At 38.0% G+C, this 21,490-nt stretch overlaps 1 protein-coding gene across 7 annotated transcripts in view; it reads right to left on the reverse strand.

Moving 5' to 3' along the window:
- Positions 1 to 19,473: 19,473 nt before the first annotated feature.
- YTHDC1 (YTH N6-methyladenosine RNA binding protein C1) overlaps positions 19,474 to 21,490 on the reverse strand; it is a 38,539-nt gene continuing 36,522 nt past the window's right edge. For all 7 annotated transcript variants that reach the window (XM_070458336.1, XM_070458335.1, XM_070458334.1 and 4 more), the window contains one exon: positions 19,474 to 20,470. In XM_070458336.1, coding sequence (XP_070314437.1) covers positions 20,246 to 20,470 — 225 coding nt within the window. In that variant the 3' untranslated portion in view covers positions 19,474 to 20,245. The remainder of the gene's footprint in view (positions 20,471 to 21,490) is intronic.

Consider the following 21,490-nt stretch of genomic DNA (forward strand, 5'->3'; position numbering starts at 1 on the left):
CTTATCTCAAATGTTTCTGTTGTTGCTATTGCTTAGTCACTGAGTTGTATCTGACTCTTTGGTGGCCCCACGGACTATAGCCTGCCAGGCTTCTGTCTGGGGGATTTCCCAGGCAAGAATATTGAAGTGGACTGCCATTTTCTTCTCCAAAGGATCTTCCCAACCCAGGAACTGAACTGTATCTCCTGCACTGCAAGTGGATTCCTTACCATTGATCCAGCATGGAAGCCCCTCAGATACATACATATATAAACCAAAATATACACAGCAGGTGCTAAAGTAGCACAGAGTGTCTTTGATTGACAAGAATTTTGAAGTAATATTGTGATAAAAAAGAAGTATATTTAAGAGATGCATTGTGAATTTTGGTATTGCAATAGTAGTGTGGCAGGTACAGAAATTGCCAAATTATGCCTTGTCATTTACTCCTTTACCTTGAAGGACTCTTGAGGATACAATACACATATAGATGTTCTCAAGAGTTAAATTTTAACAGTAAGCATCGGTCAGTCAGTCAGTTCAGTCGCTCAGTTGTGTCCGACCCTTTGCAATCCCATGAACCGCAGCACGCCAGGCCTACCTGTTCATCACCAACTCCCAGAGTCTGCCCAAACCTATGTCCATAGAGTTTGTGATATCATTCAATGATCTCACCCTCTGTCATCCCCTTCTCCTCCTGCCCTCAATCTTTCCCAGCATCAGAGTCTTTTCAGATGAATCAGCTCTTTGCATCAGGTAGCTAAAGTATTGGAATTTCAGCTTCAACATAAGTCCTTCCAATGAACACCTAGGACTGATCTCCTTTAGGATGGACTGGTTGGATCTCCTTGCAGTCCAAGGGACTCTCAAGAGTCTTCTCCAACACCACAGTTCAAAAGCATCAATTCTTCAGCGCTCAGCTTTCTTTATAGTCCAACTCTCACATCCATACATGACCACTGGAAAAACCATATCCTTGACTAGACGGATGTTTGTTGATAAAGTAATGTCTCTGCTTTTTAATATGCTGTCTAGGTTGGTCATGGAGAAGGCAATGGCAACCCACTCCAATACTCTTGCCTGGAAAATCCCATGGACAGAGGAGCCTGGTAGGCTGCAGTCCATGGTGTTGCGAAGAGTCAGACACGACTGAGCGACTTCACTTTCATTTTTCACTTTCATGCATTGGAGAAGGAAATGGCAACCCACTCCAGTATTCTTGCCTGGAGAATCTCAGGGATGGTGGAGCCTGGTGGGCTGCCATCTATGGGGTCACACAGAGCCAGACCTGAATGAAGCAACTTACCAGCAGCAGCTAAGTTGGTCGTAACTTTCCTTCCAAGGAATAAGCGTCTTTTAATTTCATGGCTGCAATCACCATCTGCAGTGATTTTGGAGCCCAGAAAAATAAAGTCAGCCAGTTTCCACTGTTTCGCCATCTAGTTCCCATGAAGTGATGAGATCGAATGCCATGATCTATTTTCTGAATGTTGAGCTTTAAGCCAACTTTTTTACTCTCCTCTTTCACCTTCATTAAGAGGCTGTTTAGCTCTTTTTAGCTTTCTGCCATTAGGGTGGTGGTCATCTGCATATCTGAAGTTATTGATATTTCTCCTGGCAATATTGATTCCAGCTTGTGCTTCCTCCAGCCCAGGATATCTCATGATGTACTCTGCATATAAGTTAAATAAGCAGGGTGACAATATACAGCCTTGACATACTCCTTTTCCTATTTGGAACCAGTCTGTTGTTCCATGTCCAGTTCTAACTATTGCTTCCTGACCTGCATACAGGTTTCTCAGGAGGCAGGTCAGGTGGTCTGGTATTTCTATCTCTTTAAGAATTTTCCACAGTTTATTTTGATCCACACAGTCAAAGGCTTTGGCATAGTCACTGAAGCAGAAATAGATGTTTTTCTGGAACTCTCTGGCTTTTTGATGATCTAGTAAGCACAGTAGCATAATAATGTTAATTGTGACAAAAGCCTGAAACGTGCCATGCTATTTGTACTTGCCAGGTAATCCTAGCTCCTTTCATTTCCTCTAAATTTTGGTGTGCCATTCAGTGTGCTTTTCAGCTTTTACCTAGAGAAAGGATGGTCAGGGCTCCCCAAACTGCCTCCAGACATCCGACCAGCCCCAGTGATTTAGAGAAAGAGAAACATCAGCATCCCTGGTTGACTGGGCCCTGCCAGATCAGAGATCAAAGGTCAAGTGTGAAGGTGGGCTCCTGCCCTTAGAATGAACGCTGTCCATTGTAGAGTCTGACCCTTAGTGGACTCTGTTTCTCCTCCAAGCTGAGGAAGGAAAAGAGACTATTAGAAGGTGTCATGTATGAGGAAGACTGGCATGGAAAAGATTCAGTTGCCTCCTCCTCCATAAAATGTAGTAGTAATTTATTTTCTACTATGTAAAATACCCTTGGGTGTTATTTTCTACTATGTAAAATATCATTTTGGAAATTTGTGAACTACTTTTTAGTTTGCTATCTGATATTATAGTCTTCTTCTAAGCACCTACACTAATTTTTTGCTGAGAACTTAAAGTTATTTTACATTCACATGATGAGCAGATGTCAAACGCTAGTAAATTAAAATACAGTTAAAGGAATTGCTTGGGAATCAAAGTTGGTTATCTTATTTTGGTACTGGGCAAACAAACCACATTAATCAATGCTGTCAATGCTTTGTGCTTCATTGTTAAAATATTCAGGGTTGGTTCAGTCAACTTCAGCAACATAATTTTGGAACTTAATTTGTAACACAGTTTTCTTTTCTAAATTCAAACAATTTTCAAATTTGTAATAGTGCTAATACTCTGGATTAATGTAAGATACTACTAGTTGCCATTTTTGTTGGAAGCTGGGCTTAACAATTTGTAATATAAAAGAACTTATTCTTCCTAGGCAGCATAAATTAAATTGATTATTGATAAATTAAAGACTTCCCTATAACTCAGACAGTAAAGAATCTGCCTGCAATGCAGAAGACCTGGATTTGACCCCTGGGTCAGGAAGATCCCCTTGGAGAAGGAAATAGCAACCCACTCCAGTATTCTTGCTGGGAGAATCCCATGGACAGAGGAGCCTGGCGGGCTACAGTCCATGGAGTCACAAAGAATTGGACACAATTACATCAATTTGTAATTGATAAATTACAAATAAGAAAAAATATTTCTCATTGCATGCATGATTGCATGCACTTTCCTTTCTGTAAATAAAAAGATAAAAACTCTAATGAAATAATGAGCTATATTGTGGATATAAGTTAGCTCCCTTCTGTAACAGTCAAAAAGAAATAAACCAGTAACTGTTAAATTTGAGAGCTAGTATACAAAATAAATTGCAAGTTATTAGTAATCTGTGACTGTTTTTGCACTAGAATTAATACCACCTAATGATTTCTCAAATATTTATACCTGTCATTGAAAATCTCATTTGTCTATGCCGTTATGTGTAAAAGGTCATGGCTGCATACAAAGTGATAAGTACATAAAATGTGGGCCTTCCATATCACATTTCATGATAAAATTTGGTTTTTCCTCCCTCTGCTTGCAGTTCCACTACAATTATGCTTCCTGTTGCCTTGACTCCCTTCTTATCTGAATAAATGGCCTCACTATTTCTTTAAGAGAGCATATTTCTGACATGCCCTTCCCTGGTTTTTTTGTTCATGTGCTTCCTTTTATCCAGACTGTTCTTTCAATTTGTTCACCTGCCAATCTTGGATTCACTTGTGGAATTAAAGTGACAAAGCACTTTTTTCAGGAAGTCTTCACTTAGGTCTTCAGCAGACTTAATGGATTCTTGCTCCAACTTCTGAAAGCAGTTTAAATGCAGTTTCCCATATCATCATCTGTTATCTAAAAGACACTGCTTCTTTCAGTGCCTTATAATACCCATTTTTCATTTTATTTCTAAGACTTAAAGTTATTAATTCTACTGAAATTCACTCAATCCTAGGCCATCCAAAACCCAAAGCTTTCATAACTCATGGTGAAACCAATGGCATTTACAAGACAATCTACCATGGGATCCCTATGGTGGGCCTTCCTTTGTTTATTGATCAACATGATAACATCAGTCATATGAAGGCCAAGGGAGCAGCCATCAGATTGGACTTGGAAACAATGTTAAGAACAGATTTTCTCAATGCTTTGACGCAAGTCATTAATAATCCTTTGTAAGTACAGTTTTTTCTAGATACTCTTCCTAGAGAAGTTCTCATATGAAGACAAATGAGTCTCCATATAAACACAACAAGGAGTAAGATTATTCAACACTTTGAAAAGTCATCAGTAACCATTTTGAGTGTCACATTGAGTTATTTCTCTGTGGTTTTTAGGGAAAAGGTTTGTCTCAGGTTTAGGGATAGTGGAGCAATTTTGGAAGAGCTACTCATTAGAATGAGAAGAATCACTGAAATGGTAACAGAAGGATTAAGAAGCATCCAGAACAGAGTAAGAGTAGGGACTGTGAATGTTACAAGATTATTCATCTGACAGTTAACACTTTCTTTTGGTATGTAAACTCCACAAATGCTTTGGAACTCCTCTAAGATGGCTTATTTTCAGGAAACCAGCATGACATAATCCAGCTCAAATTCCAATTACATTGCATACTTTCCAAATTTTCTATGCTTATATTTTGACCCCACCACTGATAAACAGTAAACCACCAGAACCTTCTAATTTACCCAATTTCAACTATGTAGATACCACTTACAAATATAGGTATATTCTTAGTTCTTTTGGTTGTTATCTTATTTAGAAGAATGTAAAATCATAACATAATTGATTTAGAAGATATACATTGGGACACTCCTGTAGAAAAGCCAAATTTTCTAAAACCAGGAATATTTGATTTCCAAATTATTTCAGGATATGCATTAATTTGAATTATTAATATCATTACTATGATGTATATATTTTCCCCCATTTGCTTCATGATAACTTTGGAAAGAAAACATTTTGAGAATATATTGGTAATAATAGCACAGTGACAGTGGACAATTTTGTTTTAAAAGTAGTATTATTTTTATTTTATCACAAATACAGTAAATGAGTACCATATAAATCACATTGTCTTCTTTTTTAAGAGCTATATTTCATTTGGTGGCTTTTATGTAAAAGTACATCTCTCTAGTATCTTTATACATTTCTTAATCTTTAGTACTGTAAAGCTGTTGTCCAAAAATGAAAATAATTTATTACCTGATATATACTGAATGTTTATGGAACTCTACAAGGTGTACTAAGTCTTTTGCACATACCAAGTAACTTTTTCATCCATAGTCTTTCCCTAGAGTATAACAAAAATGTTTCTGGATTACCAACCTTTTCTCAAAAACCCAGTGCTCCCCATGTGTTTTGTACAGAACAGGGAGATAAATTACCCCAATAATTATTGCTACAGTGCCATGTTGTAGCACTTTGTGATCTAGAGCTCCTGAGCCATATTTCTCTATTCCTCCTTCTTTCTTGACTGTTAGTTCATCATCATTTCAACTGTAGAAACAAATGTAACTGTAAAGCCTGAAAATGAAATGTTGAGCCTTCTCCAGATTCTAAAATAACTAACAAGGAAAACAACAACAATACTAGCAAACATTTACTGAGAGTCTACTTTATGCTAGAACTGCCTCTAAGAATCAATACATTATTCCTCAAAATAATCAGATAAGGTACTATTTCCATTCATTCCATTTAACAATAAAAAACTGTGAACTAGGAAGAATGAAAAACAGGCAGCAAATAAGTGTCAGTCAGGATTCAAATCAAGGCAATTCACTTCCACACTTTTAACTGCTACTTCACTAATAAAAGGTCAACATTTGTGGGCTCCTCCTGCTCATCCCTGCCTGGATGTGTCTCTGAACCTCATCATAGATATACCAGCTATCTCTCGGTTATGACAGCATTTTAAAACTTACCTGGTATCGGGGAGAGAGGGAGGTGGGAGGGGGGATCGGGATGGGGAATACATGTAAATCCATGGCTGATTCATGTCAATGTATGACAAAAACCACTACAATATTGTAAAGTAATTAGCCTCCAACTAATAAAAATAAATGGAAAAAAAAAGAAAAAAAAACTTATCTATTAAAAATTCTTTACTGGATGATTCAAGCTTTGAACACTCAAATCATGTATCTCTTCTCTTCTTTTTCTTTGCCTTAGGGACTTAACTCATTCAACTCTTTAGGCTTTGATGTTTCTCATCTTTTCTCTTTTTCATAGCTTGAAATTCTATGCATTTAACAAATTCTAGCCCATAAGCTAATTGTCCCTAAGGAAAATGATATATTTTCCTTCCTCTATGTGGCATTAATTTATACCATCTACATGAAAATTTCACACGTTTATCTTTTCTGGCTCATTGTATAAATTAATGTCTCTGGTTTTCCTTTAGGTATACAGAGAATGTGATGAGGTTATCAGCCACCCTACATGATCAGCATATGAAGCCCCTGGACGGAGCAGTCTTCTGGATCGAGTTTGTCATGTGCCACAAAGGAGCCAAGCACCTGTGGCCAGCTGCCGACCTCACCTGCTTCCAGTACCACTCTCTGGACGTGACTGGGTTCTTGCTGGCCTGTGTGACAACTGGTATTTTCCTTATCATAAAAGGTTGATTGTTTTGCTATCAAAAGTTTGTTAAGACAGGAAAGAAGAAAAAGAGGGAGTAGACTTTGAGACCTCAGGCTAGCAGACATGATAGATAGTATTATTCCATTTAATTCAACCACTATGGATCAGGTTGTGACAAGATTTTCCTCCATATTTGACAAGAACTGTGCCTTCCTGTTTTACCCAAAATTTTAATCTTGATTGAACATATTGTGTTAGTTAATGCACTCAATTCTAAGGATGAAAATAATCCTGTGTATTTCTTGATAAACACTTAAATATTCCTCTTGAAATGATCAGTTCTGTTCATCAAACCAAAGAAAAATGGTACCTAAAAATATAAGGTGGATTATCGTCAACTTAAAATTCTAATTTCATAAATCTTTCAGTAATTAATTCTACTTTTTAAAATGCTGATTTATGTATTATTCTACAACAACAAAAAAAGAAAATTACAAGTGAATATCTTTGATGCATATTGATGCAAAAATCCTTTTAAAATATTAGCTAACAAAAAAATTAGTAAACTGAACTCAATTATACATAAAAATAATCACATACCAAGATCAATTTGGATTTATTCTAAGATTACAAAGATGGTTCAACATATGCAAGTCAATCAATGTGATACACTACAGTAACAAAAGACAAGATAAAAATCACACGAAACTCACCAATTTGATAAATTTCAGTATCTATTCATGACAAAAACTCTCATCAAAGTGGGTACAGAGGAAACATATTTCAACATAGGGGCTTCCCCAGTGGCTCAGGGATAAAGAATCAGCCTGCAATTCAGGAGACACAGGACATGCGGGTTGGAACCCTGGGTCGGGAAGATCCACTAGAAGAAGGAATGGCAACCTACTTCAGTACGCATGCCGAGAAAATCCTATGGACAGAGGAGCCTGGCAGGCTACAGTCCATGGGGTAGCAAAAAGAGTCAGACACAACTGAGCATATTTCAACATAATTAAGGCCATTTATGACAAACCCACAGCAAACATGTTAATAAATAAATAATAAATCAAAATACAATAAGATATGTCTGTATCACAAAGCTGAATTTGGAGTTGAAACAATAAATTGAAAACTGGTATAACAGACAACAATAGAACTTCAAATTTTTCATCCATTAACATCCCAAAGTTTTTTGCATCCTTGGGCACAGCATCATAATAAAATTCAGGTGAATAGAGGCATGTGTGGGTGCTCAGTCATGTATGACTCTGTGATCCAATGGACTGCAGTCCACCAGGCTCCTCTGACCACGGGATTTCCTAAGCAAGAATACTGGAGTGGGTTGCCATTTCCCTCTCCAGGGGATCTTCCTGATCCAGGGAATGAACCTGTACCTTCTGCACTGGCAGGCAGATTCTTTACCACTGTGCCACCTGGGAAGCCAAAGAAAAGGCAAAGCTTGTGTTTAAAATGAAGTTCATAGAAGTGGTAGTAGATAGAGCTCCTGACAAAAGTGAGTAAGAGTAGGCCCCCTTGGGTCTGCAGCACCCCTGGTGGTCACTTCTTTAATGTCCAAATGTATGGTAGAAGAGATTAGATTTTTTACTTCAGTAACAGCTAGCTCAGTCTAGGTTACAGGAAATCCATTATGTTGGACCTGGAGGTGAGCCGAATATGCCATCCCAAACTATGCCACTTTAGCATGTTACTTTGAATTAAATACTTAGGAAAGTAACTTCGGAGAAAGCTGGTGTAAGGATACTCCGACTTTCTTCTATCCCCACTGATAGCAGGAAATAAATTGCCCCGTGAGGCTACCCTGTATTCCAGAATAGAAGACATCCTTATCAACAGAGATAAGGAATCTAGGGCTGAGAAAAATATTTAAAGAAAACTTGTTACTTTTTCATGAATTTGCTATGCCAAGGGCAAACCCCTTTATCTTGCCAATTCTTCTTCAAGGTATTATTTGTCTAAAAAGTATAAAATCTGCCTGTTTGGTCATTTCTTAGAGTCTCATATTTTTATGGGCTCTTGTATATACAAAATTAAATTTGTTTTTCCCTGTTTATTTGTCTTGTGTAAATTTAATTATTAGATCAGACAATGAACCAGAAGGAGAAGGAAAGTCTTCCTCCCCTAAAAGCCCACATAAGCTTTCATCTCTGAACCCATCACCAATCTGTTCACACATCCATCAAACCAGCACTAGAGTGACCAGGTAATTGGTGTTTCTTCTATGATGGATATTAAATCAAACAATCCAAAATATATGGAAATACAGTATTTTATTAACTGGCAAATCTCTATTAATATGATTGCCCATTTTTTGGTCTGGTGGTTTTGGTTTGTTGTTGTTTTTTAATCCATTCCAGACTCTTTTTTGTATGTACTGAACTCTTTTTCTATTATGGTGCTTTTCTACTGATTCTTCCTTGGCTTAGAGAAGGTATGAAAGGTCAATTTGTCATTTGTAAAAACAAAAAATCTAGAATCCCAGAGTCATGGATGACCATGACTGAAAGTGACTGGCAAAGAAACAAGATTCACAAAAGATAGATTAACTAGTGAAAATTAACCAGAAATTCAAGGTCAGAGAAGTTGAGCTTTGGAGCTGGGTTGATCAGGCATAATGAGGACATGCAGGTTACATGACCCAGGAAAGAATGAAATAAAAAGGGAGGCAAACACACTGAATCAGATCACAAATAACACAATGTAGCACAGGATGGGTAAGTACGGCCAAGGAAACAATTAGAAACATGAGAACTTCAAAAGCACCACAGATAATCAGGAGAGCTCTGATGTAATGTATTAGCAAATAAACACACATTCTAATCAATTCACTGAAAACTCCTAGAGCCTTCAGGTCTAGAGGCTCTATCTCTTAAGGTTCAGTCAGAAAAACAGAAAATTCACTAATTCTATCTACAACTTCTCATATCCATTCTTCTGTTCATCCATTCAGTTCCATTTTAGTTCATATAATCAATGAATATACTTCTGATTTCTAGAATTTCTAAATGGTTCTTTTTATAGTCATCTTCCCACTCCAACCCATTCTTAACTGCACTTTCATCTCTGAACAGTCTAAACATGCTTTCCGAAAAAAAAATTTATTGGCAGTTGATTTACAATGTTATGTTAATTTCTGGTGTACAGCAAAGTGATTTATATATATATATATATATATATATAAAGAATATATATAAAAGAATATATATATATCTTTTCCATTAATTAGAGTTTATTACAAAATACTGAATACAGCTCCCTGTGCTATACAGTAGGACCTTGTTGTTATCTATTTTATATATAGCAGTTTGCAGTTTTTATCTGCTAACCCCCAAATCCTAATTTATCCTTTCCCTAACTTCTACTTTGGTAACCATGGATGTGTTTTCTATGTGAGTCTCTTTCTGTTTTTGTGAATAAATTTGTATTATTTTTTAGATTCCACATACAAACGATATCACATGATATTTATCTGACTTACTTCACCTAGTACAATAATCTCTAGGTCCATCCATATTGTTGCAAATGGCATTATTTCATTCTTTTTATGGTTGAGTGGGGCTTTCCAGGTGGCTCAGTGGTATGAGAATCTGGCTGCCAATTAAGGAGACTTGGATTCAACCCCTGGGTTGGGAAGATCCCTTGGAGTAGGAAATGGCAACCCACTCCAATATTCTTGCCTGGAAATTTCCATAAACTAAGGAACTTCGCAGGCTACAGTCAATGGGGTCACAAAGAGTAGGATATGACTGAGCATGCATACACTTATGTTTGAGTAATATTCCACTATGTTTATGTGTGTTTGTGTGCACGCACTACATCTTCTTGATCCATTCATCCGCCAGTGGACATTTAGGTTGCTTCCTTGTCTTTGCTAAACAGTGCTGCTATGAACATCAGAGTGATTGTATCTTTTCAAATTAAAGCATTTTCAGGTAAGACATTTCCTTTAAATTATTTTTTATTTTATTGAAGTCAACAGATGTTTCATATAAATACTTTAGAATTCGTTGAGATTTCATTTGTGACCCTGCCCAAGGTCAATCTTATAAAAATGTTCCGTGTGTGTGTGCTCTTGAAAAGAATGTATATACTCTATATGGAGCTACAGAATTCAGAAGATGAAACTTGTTTCTGTTCCCAATACAATCAAGTTTCATACTAATTTTTGTTTCCTTGATCTATCAGTTTCCAAGAGTACATTAAAATCTCACAATTTTTATGTGTTATTTCTTAGTTACTTCTATCCATACAAATGTTGGTCTTTATCACATTTCATACTTTTCATTTTTCATTCTACTTGTTTGCTATTAATAGTATTACGTCAATTTTTATTTAGTATTAGAATGTATACATTGAATAATATATACATAGAATTCTAAGTAATTGAAAAAGCAAGAGAGTTCCAGAAAAACATCTATTTCTGCTTTATAGATTATGCCAAAGCCTTTGACTGTGTGGATCACAATAAACTGTGGAAAATTCTGAAAGAGATGGGAATACCAGACCACCTCACCGGCCTTTTGAGAAATCTGTATTCATGTCAAAAAGCAACAGTTAGAACTGGACATGGAACAACAGACTGGTTCCAAATAGGAAAAGGGAGTAAGAAAGGATATATATTGTCACACTTCTTATTTAACTTGTATGCAGAGTACCTCATGAGAAACGCTAAGCTGGAGGAAGCACAAGCTAGAATCAAGATTGCCGGGAGAAATAATGATAACCTCAGATATGCAGATGACACCACCCTTATGGCAGAAAGTGAAGAACTAAAGAGCCTCTTGATGAAAGAGGAGAGGAGTGAAAAAGTGAAGAGGAAAAAGGAAAAAGTGAAAGTGAAAGAGGAGTGAAAAAGTTGGCTTAAAGCTCAACATTCAGAAAACTAAGATCATGGCATCCAATCCCATCACTTCATGGCAAAAAGATGGAGAAACAGTGGACACAGTGGCTGACTTTAGATGGTGATTGCAGCCATGAAATTAAAAGACGCTTGCTTACTCCTTGCAAGGAAACTTATGATGAACCTAGACAGCATATTGAAAAGCAGACACATTACTTTGTCAACAAAGGTCCGTCTAGTCAAGGATATGGTTTTTCCAGTGGTCATGTATGGATGCGAGAGACGGACTATAAAGGCCGAGTGCTGAAGAATTGATGCTTCTGAACTGTGGTGTTGGAGAAGACTCTTGAGAGTCCCTTGGACTGCAAGGAGATCCAACCAGTCCATCCTAAAGGAGATCAGTCCTGGGTGTTCATTGGAAGGAATGATGTTGAACTGAAACTCCAATATCTTGGCCACCTGATACAAAGAGCTGACTCAATTGAAAAGACCCTGATGTTGGGAAAGATTGAAGGCAGGAAGAGAAGGGGACGACAGAGGATGAGATGGTTGGATTGCATCACCGACTCAATGGGCATGAGTTTGGGTGGACTCAGGGAGTTGGTGATGGACAGGGAAGCTGGGTATGCTGCAGTTCATGAGGTTGCAAAGAGTCGGACACAGCTAAGCAACTGAACTGACTGAATTCATTTTAAATTTTAAAAATTTTAATTGTACAGTACAGAAACCTGCAAGCATCATCTTAACCAAGTGATCAAAGATAGTATCACCATTAATGAGACATAGAAATATCCTCTGTCTCCTGAAAATGATATCCTAAGAAAAGCACATCACTGCAGTATTTCCAAAAACACATAATTTGAATTGAATCATAAGTAAACATCAAGCCTACCTAAACTGAGGGTCATCCTATAAAATAACTAGCCAATAATTTATCAAACTGTCAAAATTAAGAAAAAATGGGGGGGGGGGGGAAGAGACCGACCAAGGATTATCTAAAAGATTAATTATCTAAGATTAAAAGAGACTAAAAAAATCACAATGGTCTGATCACTCAACTAGAGCCAGACATCCTGGAATGTGAAGTCAAGTGGGTCTTAGGGAGCATTACTACAAACAAAGCTAGTGGAGGTGATGGAATTCTAGTTGAGCTATTTCAAATCCTGAAAGAAGATGCTGTAAAAGTGCTGCACTCAATATGCCAGCACATTTGGAAAACTCAGCAGTGGCCACAGGACTGGAAAAGGTGTCTTCATTCCAATCCCAAAGAAAGGCAATGCCAGAGCATGCTCAAACTACCCAATTGCACTCACCTCACACCCTAGTAAAGTAGCGCTCAAAATTCTCCAAGCCAGTCTTCAGCAATACAGGAACCGTGAACTTCCAGATGTTCAAGCTGGTTTTAGAAAATGCAGAGGAACCAGAGATCAAATTGCCAACATCTGCTGGATCATTGAAAAAGCCAGAGAGTTCCAAAAAAACAACTATTTCTGCTTTATTGACTATGCCAAAGCCTTTGACTGTGTGAATCACAATAAACTATGGAAAATTCTGAAAGAGATGGGAATACCAGAACACCTGACCTGCCTCTTGAGAAACCTGTATGCAGGTCAGGAGGCAACAGTTAGAACTGGACATGGAACAACAGACTGGTTCCAAATAGGAAAAAAGAGTACATCATGGCTGTATATTGTCATCCTGCTTATTTAACTTGTATGCAGAGTACATCATGAGAAACGCTGGGCTGGGAGGAAGCACAAGATGGAATCAAGAATGCTGGGAGAAATATCAATAACCTCAGATATGCAGATGACACCACCCTTAAGGCAGAAAAGTGAAGAACTAAAGAGCCTCTTGATGAAAGAGGAGAGTGAAAAAGTTGGCTTAACACTCAACACTCAGAAAACTGAGATCATGGCATCCTATCCCATAATGTCATGGCAAATAGATGAGGAAACAGAGGAAACGGTGGCTGACTTTATTTTTCAGGGGCTCCAAAATCACTGCAGATGGTGATTGCAGCCATGAAATTAAAAGACACTTACTCCTTGGAAGGAAAGTTATGACCAACCTAGCTGCTACCGCTGCAGCTGTCGCTTCAGTCTGGTCCGACTCTGTGCAACCCCATAGACGGCAGCCCACCAGGCTCCGCCATCCCTGGGATTCTCCAGACAAGAACAGTGGAGTGGGTTGCCATTTCCTACTCCAATGCATGACAGTGAAAAGTGAAAGTGAAGTCGCTCATTCATGTCCAACTCTTCGTGACCCCATGGACTGCAGCCTACCAGGCTCCCCTGTTCATGGTATTTTCCAGGGAAGAGTACTGGAGTGGGTTGCCATGCCTTCCCCATGACCAACCTAAACAGCATATTGAAAAGCAGACACATTACTTTGTCACAAAGGTCTGTCTAATCAAGGCTATGGCTTTTCCAGTAGTCATGTATGGATGTGAGTTGGACTGTGAAGAAAGCTAAGCGCTGAAGAATTGATGCTTTTGAACTGTGGTGTTGGAGAAGACTCTTGAGAGTCCCTTGGACTGCAAGGACATCCAACCAGTCCATCCTGAAAGAGATCAGTCCTGGGTGTTCACTGGAAGGACTGATGTTGAAGCTGAAACTCTAATACTTTGGACACCTGATGCAAAGAGCTGATTCATCTGAAAAGAACCTGATGCTGGGAAAGACTGAGGGCAGCAGAAGGGGAAGACAGAGGAGGAGATGGCTGGATGCCATCATCGACTCAATGGACATTGGTTTGGGTGGATTCAGAGTTGGTGATGGACAAGGAGGCCTGGCGTGCTGCAGTTCATGGGGTCGCAAAGAGTCAGACAGGACTGAGGGACTGATCTGATAAAGATATGACAACTAAATGCTAAGATTAAAAGATTAACTAAGATTAAAAGAGACTAAGATATGACAACTAAATGCAATCTATGAATCTGGATTGGATCCTGGTGCAGAAAAAGTTAGTGAGAGAAGAGAAAAATCTGAAGCTAGACTGTTATACTGTGGTTTCTACATTCTACCTACCCTCATTTGTCAACCCCCCCCCCCCAACTCCAAGAATTATAGTTTTTTTGTAAAGAAATTGAAAAATTATCCAGGGAGAAATAAAGTACCTAAAGTCACTGTAACACATCAAAGTAAATCCTTTCTCATTCTGACATGTATGGGTCCCTTGGGTAATGTCTAGTAATACACACAGCATAAAAATCAAAAGCACATAATTAAGAAGTCCTTTACAGGTACAGAGCAATCCCAGTGATGTCTTTGATCTATTGCTCATGCTAAAATACAGAGAGACAAGCAAAGATCAGAAAATATTTATGGATAGCTTATAAATGGCAGATTAAGGCCAGCACATACAATACACACACACATGCACACAGCAGAATAAACATAATGAATTAGAAATTAAAAAAGTTTAACCTTATTTAGTAACCTCAGAAGTAGTCAAAAATATTCCATTCATAATTACTACAAAATGAAATGAGGAAAAAGGGAGGGCTCTTGTATATTTCACACCTCTTATGTCCTATCTCCTACCTTTTTAACCCATTTTGCTCACTAGCTTTTGCTGTGCCAAGGAGCTTCTGCAGTTATAATTTGATAGCAGATATCTCTTTCTACACAAGAGCTTCTTTAACACCACTGCATGAAACTGCTGAAGGAACTCATCTCACACATGCATAATCTAGCAGAATGTTGAATAGGAGCCCTCTCCCATCGTTCAGGTGGTCATTTGTGAGTATATTCTACATGGCTTCTTACTGGGTCCCAGTAGACTTAGGTTCCACTTGCTCATTAGCTTCGTAATACATGTACTAACTTTTCTCGCTTCCGGTTTCATCCTTTCCAGTTACCTACTCCTGTACCCTAGGATTTCTCAAAATAAACTACTGCTTTCTGACCCTCATCTCAGGCTCTGTTTTCTGAGAATATACTGAGATAGGCTGTACCAGAACTGGCTCTAAAAAGCAGACCTGCATGATAAGATGTGGGAACTGTCTAACTCATTAATAACTAGCAATAACAATCTCACTCCTGATGACATGTGCAACACTGAGAGCTCCTAGCATTTGATAACATTACAATTTATAAGAATCGTACAACCGGTGAGGGGTGTGGAGAAGATAAAGTATTGATTTATGGACAGTACACTGTGAAAGTGTTAGTCACTCAGTCATGTCCAACTCTCTGCAACCCATGGACTATAGCCTGCCAGGCTTGCTTGTCCATGGAGTTCTTCAGGCAAGAATACTGGAGTGGGTAGACATTCCCTTTTCCAGGGGATCTTCCCGACCCAGGAATGGAACCCAGGTCTCCTGTGCTGCAGGCAGATTCTTTACCATCTGAGCCACCAGATAATGCCTCTGTGGAAATTACTATTGGTAATAATACAATTTACAGAATGACATTGTTTTTCTTAAACAAAGTTTTAGAAGTCTTGTAAATGATAAACTCAATTTAAGTAGACAGCAAATCAAAATACACTGTTCAATTCAGAAGTTCTCCCTGGCAGTGTTTAGACTCTTTTCTTCTGCAGCAGCAGCAAACAAGGCTTAGAATATAATTGCAAAGAAAGCAGTCTACTGAGAAGACTCAACTGACAACCTCAACAGTTTTCCTACCAAAGTCAGGGTCTAGATAGAAAAATGGGGAACTCTTGAGACCTGGGTTGGGGGAGTGAGCCTGAAAATGCTCAATACCCAGGTCCTTCTAGGTTCTGCTTCTGGGGGTACGATAGTGAAGACAGTTCTATCAGGGGTCACAGTAAAGTTACCACTAAACATAAAGCTATGAATATCACATTTTGGACTCCTCATACCAGTGACACGCTGGGCAAAGAAAACAGTAACTGTTAGCAGGGACAACGGACCCTGCTATCAGTCAGGAGATGGGATCATAGTTACATGACAGGGAAAGAAGGGATTAATCCGAGACTCAGGATGCAGTGTGCTATGCTGTGTGCTCAAGTCTATCAGTCATGTCCAACTCTTTGCAACCTCATGGACTGTAGCCTGCCAAGGTCCTCTGTCCAAGGGATTCTCCAGACAATACTGGAATGGGCTGCTGTACCTTTCTCCAGGGTATCTTCCCAACCGAGGGGTTGAACCTAAGTCTCTTACTTCTCCTGCATTGGCAGGTGAGTTCTTAACCACTAGCACCACCTGGGAAGCCCCAGGATGCAGAGGGGTGCCTAAAATTTAGGGGGGGGTGGAACTCAGTGCTAGTGATAACCACGAACTGACAAGGGTAAGGTAGTTAGAGGGTCAAGGTTCATGTCATCCCATCAGACTAGCAATTTAGAACAGCCAAAGTGCTGGCAAAGGGAGAGAAATAAGAGAATCTGTAGTAAAGGAAGATGATGAAGAGACAAGCAAAGCTTTTTCTAAAGCAAAAGATAGTGGTCACAGTTCCTCTGTGGAGGGATTGAGATAAAAAACACGGCTGATACTGAAAGAAGCAAAAATTTTTATGATGGTTGGGTAACTAAATTAAATGTATGTACACATTTCCTGATGCGTGGAAAAATTGAAGGCGGGAGAAGGGGACAACAGAGGAAGAGATGGTCGGATGGCATCACCAACTCAATGGACATGAGTTTGAGTAAACTGCGGGAGTTGGTGATGGACAGGGAGGCCTGGCGTGCTGCACACCATGGGGTCGCAAAGAGTCAGACACAACTGAGCAACTGAACTGATATTAACTTGTAAAATGTACTGATGAATATAAACAAAATGTTAGTGAAATGCATTACCAATTGGTTTAATCAAAGGCAATGTTGATTCAGAATCAAGGTTTCTTAATACATAGGTGTTCTTTCTTCTCAACCCCACTGCAGAAATTTAAAATAAATCCTTTTTTTGAAAGACTCTCTGAAAGGCAGGAAGAGAAGGGGATGGCAGAGGACAAGATGAATGGATTGCATCACTGACTCAATGGACATGAGTTTTTGAGCAAGCTCCAGGAGATAGCGAAGGACAGGGAGGCCTGGTGTGCTACAGTCCATGGGGTCACAAAGAGCCAGACACAACTGAGCAACTGAACAATATATATCTATTAGGCTGGTACAAATGTTAACTGTGGTTTTGGACTGTGAATTTTAATCATTATAACTAGACTCAAACACATCTTTATTAATCAAAGTAGGAACCACTGCAATCAACACATTTTTGCCAACCAGAAGCAAGTTTGCTTACTCCTGTGGCACAAAAATCCATGCTTCAGGATTCAATGAACTCTTGGAAAGCATTTTCTACCTCCTGCTGGTTGTAGAAGCATTTACCCTGCAAAAAGTTGTCCAAATGCTTTAAGAAGTGGTAGTTGGCAAGAGGTCAGGTAAATACAGTGAATGAAGCAAAACTTCATAGCCCAGTTCTTTCAACTTCTGAAGCATTGGTTGAGCGGTCAGGCATTGTGGTGGAGAAGAACTGGGCGTTTTTGGTGCAGCTCATCAATCTGCTGAGCATACTTCTTGGATGTAATGTTTTGCCGGGATCCAGAAAGCTGTAGTGGATCAGACTGACAACAGACCACCAGTAACCATGACCTTCTGGAGGTGCAAGTTGGCTTTGGGAAGTGTTTTGGAGCTTCTTGGTCCAACCAGAGCTGATTGTCGCATAAAAGCCATGTTGAACTCAAATTAGAAAATCGCTTGAATTTGCTTTTTGTCTAACATCATTTTTCTAGTCTAAATTAAACAGCAATGTCTTTAGCAAAAACATAAAGTGAGAAATATGCTAAAATGATGTATAACATAACCACATTTATTTAAGAATATATTTCAATATCAAACGACAAATCCAACAATGCAAAACCACAATTACTTTTGCACCAACCTAAATACTAATTGCGAGCACATGAAAAAATATGATGTCAGTGAGAATATGAAAGCAGTAAACTGACAGTTTTAAAAATTGTTCAACAGTAAAGATCTTGTGTTCTTTTGAAACTAATAAAATTATAAACATGATCTAGCACAGAATTATGACAATGTATGAAAATGAAAAAATGTTATCAAACATGCAAATATCCCAAATATTTAAATATTCAACGTAACAAAGGCCAAAATGGTAACTTAAAATACAGCTCTTTCAGCCATCTTGGGTCCTGTGGAGGCCTGCTGGGAACAAGATGTCTAAAACGACAGATATGTCTGGAAGGCTGTGGTACAAGGCCATTTTGCTGGCTAAAGGTGGGGTCTATGGAGCCAGAGGGAGCACACAGCTCTGCTGAAAATTGTATATGCTTGGGATGAATTCTATCCAGGCAAGAGATGTGCTTACGTGTACAAAGCAGAGAACACCACAGTAACTCCTAGCAGATAATCTAACAAAACCAGAATAATCTGGAGAAAGATAACTCACGCTCATAGAAACAGAGGCATGGTTCATGCCAAATTCCAAAGCAACCTTCCTGCTATTGGACACAGAATCTGTGTGATGTTGCACCCTTCAAGTATTTAAACTTACTGAAAAGTAAATAAATAAAACATGTGGATTTATGAAAAAAATTTTAAAATCTCTTACAAACTAGATTTTATACAGCTTGTTACTACTGAGAGGGATTAATGATCAACTTGAGTAACGATATGAGGGTTAATTTTAAAGATGTATTTTAAAAGTAAAATAGGAAATAGCTAACTTATCAAAGATGAATACAAAACCTGAAAAACCAAAATAATAATCCTGTAACCAAAGTAGATCCAAAAATGCTACCAAATGAATAAATATCTTAACCAAAATATCAATGGGAAATTCCACTGTGTACCATTAGTTCTTACATTAGAAACAAAAGTAAGCATTCATATATAATTGACTTAGGTTATTCACTTTCGATAAAATATGCAAAAAAGATAAATGGGGTTCCCACAATTCTAAGCACAAAGCATTTTTTTATGTCCACTAATAGGTTGGTCAAAAAGTTCATTTGGGTCTTTCCATAACATCATACGGGAACATCCAAATGAACTTTTTGGCCAACCCATACATCATACACAAGAAACCAAACTTGCGTTCAGACAAGAAAGAAACACAAGAGATAAGTGTCAATCTTTACCAATTTATTTTATACAAAACAGTAGCAATGTAGAATATGGGAATTATCTTCCGCTGCCACACACGCAAGTTGTGAACATTCCAAGCCAATGTATACAGTTTGGAGAAGGCTAAACCAATAGCATCAACCATGCTACTGAACATAGGAATTTTTCCTATCTAAAAAGATTAAAAATTAGATAGCAATGTCTTCTTAATATTGCTCTCATCATTGAAGACGAAGAAAAATAAAAAGTGACTTTTTTAAGATTAAAAAAAAGAGGGAAAGGAAGAAACCAAGAGGCTGCTACAACACTGCCATAGAGTCAAACCATCATACTTCAATATTTGCATACTTGATAGCAGCATTATTTTTACTGAACCGTGTGCAACTACATTTAGAAATACATCAAAGCAAAATACCATGGCAGTCATCAATCAAGATCCAAAACAAAGAAAGTGAACAAAAAATAACTCTAGGATGAACACCCTATAAGCAGATGAAGATTTACAGAGACTGAATCAGTATCTACATTCTTGGACTGTTCCATTTTGTCCCAATAAAAGTGTCAACTCAAATTGTCAACTGTGCATTTTTGGAGGATTTGAGTTTTTCCAGTTCTTATTATACTGCATGCTTGGAACAAAGAGGGTCATAATAAATCCTTCTACACAATGAACTTTAAGTAGACAGTTGAAAATAAATTTACTACTTGTAAACACACACAAAAAGAAAAATACAAGATTCTGTATTTTTAAACAATCAGTGCTTCCAAAAGCGCATTATCTCCTATATCTACCTCTCTCCCCTCGGTCTCTGTCCCGATCACATAATCGCTCTCTTTCTCTTTCTCTATCACGTCCTCTATCTCGCTCTCTGTCTCTTCTGTTATCTCTAGGGCGGTCTCGTTCTCGCTCCCGATCTCTTTCACGGGGTCTACTTCTCCGGCCACTGACAACAGCCTGTGTTCGACGGAGGAAATCATCCACCCTCATATCATAATCATGCTAGAAAAGGTAAGAAATGGATAAGGTATGTCAAATATCAAACGGAATTTATGAGTCCATTTATGGTAATTATTGTCTGGTAGAGAGAAGAATCTAAAGAAATACCTTAATGCATCAATTCACAGAAAGCAATTTTGACACTGTTTAGAAAAAGGATTCTGATGTCTTATTACACAACAGATGATTTACTCAGATCTCATTAAAAAAATCATTTCTTGCAGTCAGTTTTCTATTTAATTTCTCTACCCAATCTCTTTAATAAGACTTATGCCAAAATAAACACCTAATGATGACCTTCAACCACATGATCAATAACATCAGTACATGCTGCCACCTATGCTAAATGTCACTGTTTTTCTGCAACAGGTGGATTCTACCTAATTTTTCCTCCTTTGAGTCTACAAACTAAAGCAAACCAACTCCGCCCTCTAAAGGTGAAATTAGGAATTCTTCCATTCCTGATTTTCTTTCAAACTAAATCACTGTTAACAATTTATGGAACTTGACAGAATTTTTTTAAAAAGATTGTGAAGTCTACTTCACACAGAGCTAATAATACACATAAGGCTGAGGAGGACCGTGAAGGGTAAGATAAGCAACTAAGTGAGGTGCAAGGCTGTCACTGTGGCTACTACTAAGCTTGACCCCTGCTCTAGAGTTCCTCTTTCAGTTCTCAACTCATCTTTACTTACTGAACTTTGTTTCTTCAAAAGTCAGCTTATAAGGTTCAAATTTTCACACTACCTTTCATATATTTTTTAAAAAAGCGATTAAATAAATACAAAATATATTATACATATATATTAACCAGAAAGCTACTATATAATGGTGCATGAAGCACAACCTGTTAAAAAGTACAAAAATATTTTGTAAGAGTCTCAGAAAAACTTCCTTTTTGAAAATAATGTGATCATTTAAAAAAGGCATTTTTAAAAACACCACAACCTAGCTATTCAACGAAGATTTCATCATATATTGGCTGTGTACTTCTTTGAGTGGTGGGGAAAAAAACAAACACTG

Source organism: Odocoileus virginianus, chromosome 29, assembly GCF_023699985.2.
Source record: "Odocoileus virginianus isolate 20LAN1187 ecotype Illinois chromosome 29, Ovbor_1.2, whole genome shotgun sequence".
NCBI lineage: Eukaryota > Metazoa > Chordata > Mammalia > Artiodactyla > Cervidae > Odocoileus > Odocoileus virginianus.